Here is a 12,148-nt window from a genome sequence, read left to right on the forward strand (position 1 = left end):
CAAAATCGCATTCAACCATGAGGCCACTTTAACAGAAGACCGACAGTAGTCCGCTTGACTCCCATGGGGGCGGTCGAAGTGTTAGATTGGATCGAAAGCGTTCACGCTGGGGGCGGCGTTCACGCTGGGGTTCAGCATGGGAGCAATGATAGCGAAAACGTTTGGAAGATTGCAAACGATGGCTAAACGAGGAGGGACTGCCGCTGCTTGTGCTGCTCTCCCTCATAAAAGCGGAGCAGCAACTGCAACGAGAGAAAACGGTTTGTAAAGAGTGAGGCAGCGCTGATAGTGGCCGATCGTTGCGGGTTTGCTCGCTTAATGTTCGAAAGTCGTCGCCGCGGCGTTATCTCTATTCAAGAGAATGCGAACAGCTTAGAAAGACCGATTTACGTGAGGTGTCGGGGATGGTTATGTTTCCTTTTACTACGTTAATATGCCTTCGATGAAGACAAGCGCTGCCATGCCTTCTAAAAACCGGCCTCTCTATGCCGGGATTGGCGGCCTCAGTGCATTTCGCAGTATTCATGTTCATATTATATATATAGCAGTGTGATACGTACGCACGAAGTGCTGCTGGCTTTTGCGCTTTGTTCGCTTGCTGGTTCACCCCATAAAAGAGCTCACCATCGTGGCAATCATCTTCGTCTTTACATTTTTCAATCAAAACGAGCAGGACGGCCCTCTTAGTACTTTTAGGGGCTTCGCCATTAGTTTCCCTAATTCTGGGGCGCTACTATAGACAATAGTATCAACCCGAACCATCTTTTCGACGCTCCAAATAAAGACCATTACTAAGACGGCTGAATCTCCCGTATGTTTTTCTTGTACAGAAAGATTGAGATACATCCGGACTGCGGCAAAAGGCTACAGTCTCATAGTTGTGATAGCGACTCAGACGACGGTGTCTTCTTAAAATCCGCCCTATGAAGCGGATCATCCTGAAGGTTTGCTGCGCTCCTGTTTGTAACTGGCTTTTGATTTTGCCTACTCGGGCCAGCGATAGGAAGTCTATATCGTATGTGATTTTCTTGATTGAACAAATTGTGACCAACGCTCTATAGGATGTACGTTCCCGAACCTATAATGGGTAACCATTGGCAAGGGGTATGCGTCACTGAAAATCCGCGGGCGTTAAGGCGCGTAAAGGGGCGCTCCTTTCGTCTCAACCCCATCGGAAGGCGTAGGTGCGTATATATACGCAGAAAAAAAGTGAACAAAATAGCGACTGGCTGTTAGACGCTTGAACGAAATCGTGTCACGAAAATGTACTCTCCGTGCAGGACATTATATCTATCAATAACGTAGTGCAGGAACCGGCAGCTATCGTGATGCTTTCTGTGTCTTTTGCGAGTTTCGATGAGATATGAATGGTTCCAGCTGGCTCTTTTGTAGCAAGTATTCTAAACAATGAACATGCTAAATATGTGTCTTTGTATTCATAGTGATCACATATCAATCGGACTACTATTTGTAACGTTGAAAAGCCATTGTCAGATGGCTTCATCTGTGCCCTATAGGCACCTAGTAAAATGAGACATGCATTAAACCTGCATCTCTGCGGCTGAACCGGATGTGAAAGATATCAGTGATTGGGTGCACTCATAAACTTCGTAAAAAACATTTATATGAGAAACGTAAAACGTGTGCACATAAGGATCAACATCGACGATGTTAAGCCAAATTAGCTAAGACGAGATCTTCTTGGGTTCCGATCGGAATAGCGGTGTTTATTACAGCTTTAGTATCAAACTAAATAGAAACTGAATCGTATGTTGTTAATAACTATCCCGCCTCTACTATTTCATGAGGACCTTCCAAAAATATTGCGAAAAATTTGCCCGCAAAATATATATTTGCCCCATTACCAATAAGCAAACGTGTGCACGACTTTTTTAAATAGTATTCTGAATACTGCCAGTTTCATTGTAAGTTTGCCACTTATCAGGACAAAATACCTCCAACAAAAGTAAATACTCGAGGTCGGAATTTTCTCTGTCAACCTTATCGCAGACAAAAAGGCATATCATACATAATAACGATTCTGTTATTCCAGTCCACAGCAGTTAGCCGATCACTTCAGAGCTGTAGAACTTTACGTTTTCATTTCGATAAAAGGGTCTCAAATTTAGACACGTATAACACCATTACGCCAAAGGATATTACTGCGTTGTTCGTTGTTACTACGCAGAACTAAGACGGCTTATTGATCTGCTCTATTTTCTTGAAGGCGTCGCTGTCCACGTCAGTCGCTATAGAAAATCTTTCTCTTGACCTCATTGTAGGGAGTGACGCAGACCGACAGAGTTGTAGTGGTCCACTGGGCTAAGAGAATTGTTTCTTAAGGCAAATGAATTTTTAGCGGGAACAAACTTAAAACGGTACTGAAAGATTCATAAGACTTCTTGTGTTCAATGTTAAAAATATACGGTGAAGATGAGGTTAATTTCTGGCTTATATATAGGGTAATGTTCGCAACTGCCCATTGAACGTTTAAGAAACCATATTTTTGGTTAAGATAGGTCAGCAGCCAATGCGGATTCCATATATAAGCTCTTTTTGCAAATATTATGTTATGATCTGACAAGACTAGCTACGCCAGTCGTACTGTCGAAATAAAAGTACGACGTAATGCTTCCGAAGGGCGGAAGCACTACGTCATCCTTCATTTATTACGTCTTCCGGAAATACACATCAACAGACCCTTATTGAATCACCTGTTTGGTGACTGTAATTAAAGCTGTAAATTGCATATAATTACGTTTGCATAATTTACACAAATGTTCCACTGCCAGATAGGTTTGAATGAAGATCATCTTGACAATTTGACACCTCAAGGAAAAAGGTTTGTTAAGTTCTTTTGGCGTTGAACTGTCCCACGACAATGTACTTGGCTCCGGTTGTACCTTGTACGGCTAAACTATGAAACATTTACTGGCATATTATGGTATAATATTTATAATACCATTCTTTGCAACTGTTGGTACGCGTGCTTCTGCAGTGGAACACAAAACAAATCGCTTCCGGCAGCTCTCAGTTTTTAGTAGAAGCGACGCCAGTCAAGGCCATTTATCATTATAACGAGAAAGCTGGCCGGTTATACTTGTGTTTTAAAAGTCGAATGAAATGCGATAGGCCTAAAATGCCTTTTTGCAGTTTTACCAGTTCGTGCCGAGTATATGAGTTTCAATTTGCTCCAAGGTGCTGACCAGTACTAAAGTTAATGACACACACAAAACCAAATATACGGTAGGACTCGACGAAGGTCAGCCTATTTCGTTACTGTTTCATTAAACAGACCCAGTTTAAAGTAAATATAGCTGATGATTTTCGAATACAAACGAATGTGGTCCCCTCAGATAAAATTATTTGATGCTTTTGTCAGTTATAACTTACGTGGTACTGCATGAGTTCGATTCAAGTAGATTGGGTACATCAATGGGGAGATCAATCCTCTTACCATTCATTAGCCAAAATAGACTATAGCAATACAGGATGATCCGAACGTACCCCATCGGGTAATGTACTGTTGTAGTTTTTCGTAGAGTACACGATCTTAATTGGACACATATTCAAATTAATGCAGCAGATCTTGCGCTTCTATGATAATAATGTAACGTTTTATCGTTGTATGGGCTCATATGGCAATTAGTGGTATGATATTGTGGTGGAGCTTGAAATCGATTCAACAAACAGTCAATAGACATTTAGGAATAGGAAGCTGACGTTCGATGGGCCTCATTGGTACCGCCTGCTTGAAGAATTACTTTCATCATTTTAGTGTGGCTTACGAATTGTCGTTAGGGTAAATATATCGTTACATATTTACCTAGTTGAAAATTTAATTCAATTAAAAAAGGAGTCATAAAGTATTCAGGTAACAATACGCTTTTGCATTTTTCGCGAGCAGGACAACCGGTATCGTTGGTTACGTGGCGCAAGGACTCGCAACAACTGCTAGCCGATGGCCGTATCCAACTGCTGGATTCAGATCGAGTCTTACGGATACAGTCGATAAGGCGTGAAGACGCGGGTATTTATCAATGCTTCGCTGAAAACGATCGAGACGCGGCCCAAGCAGTAGCATTGCTTCGCCTTGATGGTTAGTAAACGGCCAAACTATTCATTATGACTAAATTACGTTCGATATTTTGAAGTATAAGAAGCTAGAGAAAGTGATTACTGCAGGTCTATTCATTATCCACGTGGGTTAACGATGAGGCTTGTAAATAGGAGAACGCAACTCTTTGTCACTCAGTGACAAAGAGTTGCGTTTGTCTAATATTTTCTGTTGGCAATGGCACTTAGAACTTGCATATTCCACATACGAACCGTATCCAACGCTGATAATATAGACACTGGCTGTCCAGCATACACGATACTACGACAAAGAACATTGCGGCCTATTGCTAACGGTAAATGGCAATTATGTGTCTACCGATGTAGGAACAAAAGCAAGTACATAGTCTATGATAAAATTTGATATCGTAGTAAGTGTGCTTCGTACTAAACGATAGACAGTAAAACACTCAGGGTCTTAAGCGTTCAGCACATTCATCGATAGTACTGGACATGCGTATGTAGCCCCATCCTTAATGCCACTAAGGACGTCGCCGGCAATTGTTAACTGCTTTGCTGTGGCAGCCACTTGGAGTTCTCATTGTTGTTGTGTTGTCCGATTTTCCCGCTTTTGCCGTGTAAACTATCCTTCCCAACCGCCGTGCGTTATTGTTGTCGTCGTCACCGCATGGCCTGGTAAATGCCTTTGGCGAGCTGCCAGATGTCGATGAAAGAAAGGTCGTCTGCGGCAGCAAAATCAGCAGTGGCTTGGTTGACGCTAGCATTGTGATGTGCAGCTTGCGTCTGTCCAATCGTTGGCTTGCAACTGTCGACCGAACCGCGAGAAATGGTTATATTGGACGCGCCTATTTCAATAGCGCCTCGGTCGCCACTGTACCGAACATTGTCAACGAGAAGGAAATATAGGAACAACAGCGCATGGTCCTAACCGGCTTCTCTTACCAATTGAGGCAAATAGCCTTAAAAGTCAGAACGGTATATGGGTACACAGGAAATCAGCACCATCGTCTTCGGGTGAATCCTCAAAGCAGTGGAGACAACCGGTACGATCATTGACGCTAGCAGTAGTCATTATTTGACCCTAGCCGTTCGAACGACTTGCAGGCAAGGAACTCATGCCCTTAACCATTGCCCTGCTTCTTCTCCTCTCCGGTAGAAAGGACCTTGGACATGTGCTGCGGCTTCTTTTTACCGGTCGCATGCCGCTTTGATGGTATCAAGGCGCGTGGTAGAAAGGAATAAGAAGAATAGAGGCAAGCCTTCCAGCAGCTCAGCTCTTCGTCGTGATCTGTAAAGATACGGGTGATGGGCGTTCTTCTTAGCTCATTTGAATAATGTTCCACAATAATATATATAAACAGTGCGGTGCGAATTAGCTTGTTGTGCTCACTATAGATGCAAGCTAGCAAGCATATTAGAATTACGTCGTCAACTGACAATAGTAATTCTGTGGGTAGTTTTCGTCGTTTAGATTGACAATGGTAAACATTTTGGGTGTCAATGGCGCCGCAAAAGATGTCTAAGGGTAATTACGAGTTTCTTTTGAAGTTTCCATGCATTTATCTAATTTTTTAAATGTGCTGCAGATATGAGCCCAACAATGGTCGAAGGCTTCGAGGAAAAGTTTGTGATGCCAGGAGATACGTTTGAGCTCCGATGCAAAGCAAAAGGAAGCCCTCTTCCCGAGGTTTCGTGGAGAATAGATGGTGATCACCTATACAAGAGTGAGCGGCATAAAATATCCTCGAGGCAAAATGCACACGAGACAGAAGCTGTATTGCAGGTATTATTTGCAGGCTTAAATAATTGTTCTCACTTCTTGAAGTATGAGTTTCGAGAAACAAAAGGCTCCAGTCTAAGGATACACCAGCTAAACCTAAAGCGATTTAAGTTAGAACAATGTTTCTCTTTAAGGCAGTGGTTAGTGTCGTAATGTGGAAAAGGACACCTGCTTACTGCCTCAAATATACGATCCAAAGATCTTTAATTAGGGTTTCTAAACCAAAAGAGAATATAGACTGTGATATTTTTACCGTTTCTAACAATACAATGTTTTTTATATAGGTGGCAGACGCACGAGTTGAGGACAGCGGCGAATACACGTGTGTAGCCTCAAACGATATTGGTACTGCAGTGGAACATTCAGCTCGCGTCAACATCGAGGGCGAAGCATTTGTCCGACCGATGAGGAATGCTTCTGTCGTATCAGGCACCGATCTTGCTATCAAGTGTCCCTACGGCGGATATCCAGTTGGACCCATCACGTGGCTAAAAAGCTAGTATCCCCTGTTTACTCAATGTTTTCTAAAAAGAACTGTCTTGCTTATTTGGAGAAGTTGTTCTTTCTGTATTGCTACTGAATAAGACCAGATGTGACTGTAGGTATTAAAGCCTCCTGGGTAAATCGTTCCTTGGCTATCCGGCGCTAATAAATTAGTATCAAGTTCGATGGGCCAACCTTAGTGCGTTGCTTCATGTAAAGAAAACGTGTTTTCTGTTTTGGAAAGTTACCGAAACGACCCGATTTTCGCGAGTTAAATACACACCATCTCTGCTCGAGAAAATACTAATGCGACGGATAGCTATGATAGTTCCATCGGCCTACTTTCTTTGTGGTGCTCCGGTTGTCCGGTAGCTACCCGTCAAAAAAGAAAGCGTTCTACATTCAGTGCAATGTATGCAATAGAATAGCACGTTGCATAATAGTCTATTAACGCTGCCCCAATGTGCAGGAATACTAACAAGTGCATGTACCCAGGGCATTCTCAAAAATAGCATTTGCCATTGGCGCTAGATTGTATGCTAGAATGTGGAGCTATGCCATAAGTTAGTCCCACGTTACAGGTACACTGATTTATTGAGTGCCCACGTAGTAGAGTCAATTTATTGAAAGAATTAGCATTAATAGGTGTAGCAATTCATCGCTGTCTTTAGAACAAAATTACTTCGAAATTTTTCTTTCTTCACGGTTGGAGGTCGTAAAGCAGCTGTATATACCAGTCCTTCGCTTTATACCACCTACAAGTCTATGAAGCTAGCGAAATGCTGAATTCAGTTGTCGAGGATGCCAATGTAAAATTTTTTCTATATATTCGACAAATTAGAAAGGTTAATTATTTTTATAGTAAAACGTGCTCGTAATGGCAATTGTTGCCCACAACAACAATTTGGCTCACGCCTACGTAAAAATGTACTGCACGTACTTGAGGATGTCTAGGAATAATACAGGAATAATAAGCCAGATTGGGTTCTATATATAATGTAGCACATTTCGATGTTGCTGTGCGTGCCTGTTTAAGCATGGGTGTTGGGGCTAATTTGATAAGCCTAGGCAGGGGTGGCCTTCGGATAGTCAACGCGGCCGTTCTGCTCAGTAAGATTCAGCGTTTTTGCAGGGGCAAATGAAGAATCCCATGCACATATTTCCCTTTGACTTTTTTGAATTTATATTAATGGGAATCCCTCCTGCTGAGATAGCTATTATCGACTGGAATTACCGATATCTTTGAAAACATTCATCGCTCTATTTTTGCCTGGATCAAGGAACGCTTCACCCTATTGAATGCTCAAAAAATTCGACACTTCCTATTAGATCAAGCCATGCATAATATATACGTATCTAACGATCCTCTGCGCTTCACCATAAAAGTCCGCTTTCCCATGATGTCGTTGGTTGATCGTTAACCTTCTGCGTTTGAAGGAATTAGCAACAAACAAATATAACTCGATTCCTCTGAAGATTCGAGATTCATACCCAACTAAATAGCACGGAAATGACGATTTGACACATGATTCCATGTGTACAGTTGTTTCGTATTTACAATAGATCTTCTCCTATAATTTTTATCTTTGACAAACATCCAGAGGCAGTTTCGATGAATCATGATGATAAATGCTACTCCTGTCTGTCGTTCTGACGTTTACGACGTTCAGTGACTTGTGATCGGTTAATTTCAATGAAGCTCTGCGGGCCTAATGGCCACATGATAGGCTCGCGGACTCCAAACCAGGCGAAAACATTAAAATTGTATTCTCCTAACGATATACGAAGCGTGATATGTGAATATTTAATTATCATTCTTTTTTAGAACTTTGTCACACTCGTCGATTGGGCCTGTTATACGTATTTCGTCTGAAAAACGTAATTAAGATGTCGTACGTAGGAAATGATGCTAGCCCTTTGTTGTGTGAACCAGTTAAGCATCGCTTATCGAGAGGTCGCCGCCCAACGTTAGCCAACAAAAGACAGCAGCTAAGATTGTATCGTATGAAAAGTTCTCCAAATCATGGCCAGATACAATATTTTCAGCTCTATTCTGACCGTATGAATGCCCGCGCATGAAATAGAAATTTACGTGAAATTATTGCGTTTTTTTTTGTCCCTTCACAATATTGCGTTTTGAAAATATGTATGTTATATTGATTTTACTACTACTTTTTTCATTCGTAGATGACTAAATGTCGCATAAGAAACCTACATTGTATACACATTGCTCAAAGAACATTCGTAGCCGGTGTCGAACTTTTTCTTCCTTTCAAAAAGTTCTCCTCAAGGCTCTCAAAAGGCCCTGCCAGATGAACTGAAGATATTTTCCGATCTATGTAAATAATCAAAATCATTTTATAGTGAAGCCTACTAGAAAGAAAGCATAGATATAACATGAAATGCAGCTTCGCTCCTGCCTAACAATCCGATAGAATATTAACCGGAAAGTTCCGCCTTAATACGGGAACGGTAGCTTTGCTCTTCCGGCAAGATTTTGCCACGAGCTACCACAATTTATCCTGCAACCAATTGGATTATTATGACAGATTAGACTGACGAAACGTTACTGAAGAATCAGTCTATATATAGATGCAGGCACGCTATTATGTCCTCAGGAATATTTACAAGCTATACTTTCTAAGCTGGAATGCTTTCCGTTGATTGAAGACACCCGGCCCTGCCAACTAGATAGTAATTAGCTTGAGCCATTTGTTTAAGGAGCAACGAAAGCGAAAAATATTACGATTTAAATACTTTGCCTTTATTTTATATGGAGTTGAAAATCCTTTTCGGGTCTATTGAGCATATAAGTTCTATAGCTAGAGTATTGATAGTTATAGTGTCGGAACCGTGTTGTGTTTCGAAATGAAGCAAAACTATGGGTTTCTTTCACAGGTGGCATGGTGCTACCAGTCAACTATCGCCAATCAGTCGACAACAAAGGCGTGCTCCATGTTCGCCAAACTCATAAACCCAACGATGAAGGAGAATACACTTGCACAATTCAAGGTGGGCGGGATCGAGATTCATCCACCGCTACTACATACATTTCTGTAGTTGGTGCGTATTTTCAGGCATTGTTTTTCACTGGCCTAGTTCTCATAAAGCAACCGTGTCATACTTTTTTCGTTTGTTTACAGTATTATTTTAATTAAGTTTATTTTTTAATTAGACCTAATATTCATAGAAAATATTCGTAGCGAACACACCCGGTGCTTCGTCGTTCGTGCCTACTTTCTTTAGAAAAAAAACAACCTAGCATGTTAATCAGTTCCTTAACATTTTCAAAGGCTGACGCATTGGCCTAATATAGTTGCTCCACAGAAATCTCTGTATGCGTGTAGAGATCTTTGTTTTTCTATAGTAATAGCGCAGCACATATAACTGTAGCGAGCTTGCTTTATGGAAAGTAATGTGCGGGGCGCGAAAGCCGACGGATCGAGGCTCCAGGGCGGGTCCGTAAAGGGCAAAGGAACGAATACCGGGCTAACGCCGTTTTCGGTATTGAGAATATCAGAAGACATCACGTGGGAAAGGGCTGCCTGTCTCCTCTTCGATAGCCACGAGTCGGCGGCGCTAGTAGTGGCAACCCAATCGGTTGTAAAGCCAGCCCAAAAAAGAACAAAATTCGCTCGCCGATCTTCTCTTTCTTTCTCTCTTCCCCCTCTCACCTCGTCCCCCGGCTTCAGCCGGGCTGCTTCGTCCTACCGAGCCAAGCTGGCTTTCCTGCCCCTTCTTTTCGTCGTTGCCTCTGGCCCCTTTTTCTCTCTTTTTTGGCTGTTTTTTGTATATCTTCGTTCGCTCCTTCGCCTTCTTTTTCTAACTCGTTGGTCTTTTCCTTCGTTTGAACTAAGAGAGCGCAGCAACTCTCTCCTCCCCGCCTAAACGCAGTAGTAGTGGTCGAGAAGAGGGCCTCGGACGGGACAAATGGCACCCATACATGCCATAGCCCCAACAGCAGCTAGCGAGTTACCTACTGAAAGGGCTTCGTCCTTAGTTTTGCTGCTACTGCTGCTGCTGCTGCTGCTGCTGCTGCTGTTTCCGATGATGATGACGACGACGACGATGCACTTTCCTTAGATTCGTTGCTTGGGTATGGTTGATGCTATACGACTGTAAAGACGCTAGCACTATAGCGCGGTGTTGTCTGCCCGCGCAGAAGGCGGCGTACGTTGGCTTTTTCAAGTCTTCGGCATTGTAAGATGAACACGGAAAACCCGCAGCCGTCACAGCTAGGAGCTACCGCTGCCGGGGGGTAGGAGGGCGGCTGCTGCTATGGGACGATTGGACGTGTCGTCCGCCCTTGCCGCATTTGTACAGCATGCTCCATATCCAGTTCACCCTAAAAATCCCCCATAGGGCCATCTTTCACTACTACTGTTCAGAACTCCCAATACCCGCGTCCTACATGCTCTCGAAGGCCGATTCGAGACTGACTCGGCCAGGCTGCCGACGAATGAACTCGATGGAGATCTATTTGAAATTCTGAACGGGTTGTCGCCCTGGCCTTTGATGCTGCCACGCGACTACCGTTGCCGTTACCCATTGTGCTATGTTCGTTCTATATATGTGGCAGCGTATCAAATCAAAAACAAACCCCCCATTATCTAACGGCGACCTAACTATGTTGGTGTAGGATGCGATTACTGATACAGTTATTTAGTCTTCCTTTTCGGTATGCCAGATATTGCCTTTCATGGTTGGCTACGAGGATATATAGTGTTACACAAAGCTTTAGATGGCGGTGGGCTTTACATCGCATACTACCCAGATCAATTCTGATGGGTGACGCACGACGGGGGCGTTGAGAATAAAGATGAAAAAAAGGTCTATTGGCACTGTCTCCTACCTATATGTAGAGCTCTCGCTCGTTGATTCTGTTACCACATTAATGCGGCTGTCTGTGGGGAACTGCAGCATCTGAGTCAAGTAATGATGCAGTGAAGAATGATGCCGTATGTACATATGGGATATGTGGATACGCCACTAGTAAGAATATAGGTCAATGTCAGGATGAAGAGGCAAGCACGAGAAAAAAACGAGCTGCTACTTTGGGTGTTGCCTGCATCTTGAAGATCAGAAAACACCAAACACCAGTCTAGATGTTCCCTCCGTTTCTCAGTCCGTATTGGCCGGCACTCGGCCGCTCAGCCAGAGGCAAGACGCACCAGCAGCGACTCTCAAGTTGCTATTGCTACGTCTTCACAGCGCCACTCAGTGGCACGCATAGTGTGGCATGGGGCAAAGCAAGATCGGCCGACGGAGAGCATCAATCTGAATAGAAAATGTTCAGGCTTGTTTCCTGGCCTTTTTCCATATCCCGATTTTCCACTTGCATCTGTCTCTGAAGCTCCGATAATAAAAAAAACTGCTGCTTTTACCGGCAGCCACCTCCAGTAGCTAGCTCACACGATCCGGGTGGGGGTTTACCTTGCGCTGTCCTTCGACGTCGCGTATGTCCGCCTGCTTGTCTGTCTTTGGCTTAACCCTCGTTCCAAATTCCGCTGCTACCGCTTCCGTTTGCTTCATTCTCAGCGGTTCGCCAAAGTTCTTCCCGTTTTTTTCGTCTTCACCTCGTTCGTTACCACTGCAGCGTAACTCAGCTGTAAGTCGGTTACCAGCCTGCCGCCGGTACGCAGACAGCGGACGTGAAAACGAACGAACGGGCTAACGAAGGAAAACCACCGTCTGCATCGCCGGAGGCAACTTTGCTGGCTCTTTGTCGTTCTCATGTTCTCTCGTTGCTCCTTAGCTTCGCTCACTTCTATTTATCGCTCCACTCTCGGCCATGATGCGCGAAACGCA

At 43.5% G+C, this 12,148-nt stretch overlaps 1 protein-coding gene across 4 annotated transcripts in view; it reads left to right on the plus strand.

Moving 5' to 3' along the window:
• The window catches only part of LOC111253697 (cell adhesion molecule Dscam1-like), an 87,221-nt gene that overhangs the window by 44,653 nt on the left and 30,420 nt on the right, over positions 1-12,148 (plus strand). For 3 of the 4 annotated variants that reach the window (XM_022813478.2, XM_022813480.2, XM_086974462.1), the window contains 4 exons: positions 3,908-4,099; positions 5,664-5,860; positions 6,142-6,352; positions 9,239-9,403. In XM_022813478.2, the coding sequence (XP_022669213.1) occupies positions 3,908-4,099; positions 5,664-5,860; positions 6,142-6,352; positions 9,239-9,403 (765 nt within the window). The remainder of the gene's footprint in view (positions 1-3,907; positions 4,100-5,663; positions 5,861-6,141; positions 6,353-9,238; positions 9,404-12,148) is intronic. The other variant, XM_022813479.2, reaches the window with a different exon arrangement.

Source organism: Varroa destructor, unplaced genomic scaffold (genome assembly GCF_002443255.2).
Source record: "Varroa destructor unplaced genomic scaffold, Vdes_3.0 BEIS01000007.1, whole genome shotgun sequence".
NCBI lineage: Eukaryota > Metazoa > Arthropoda > Arachnida > Mesostigmata > Varroidae > Varroa > Varroa destructor.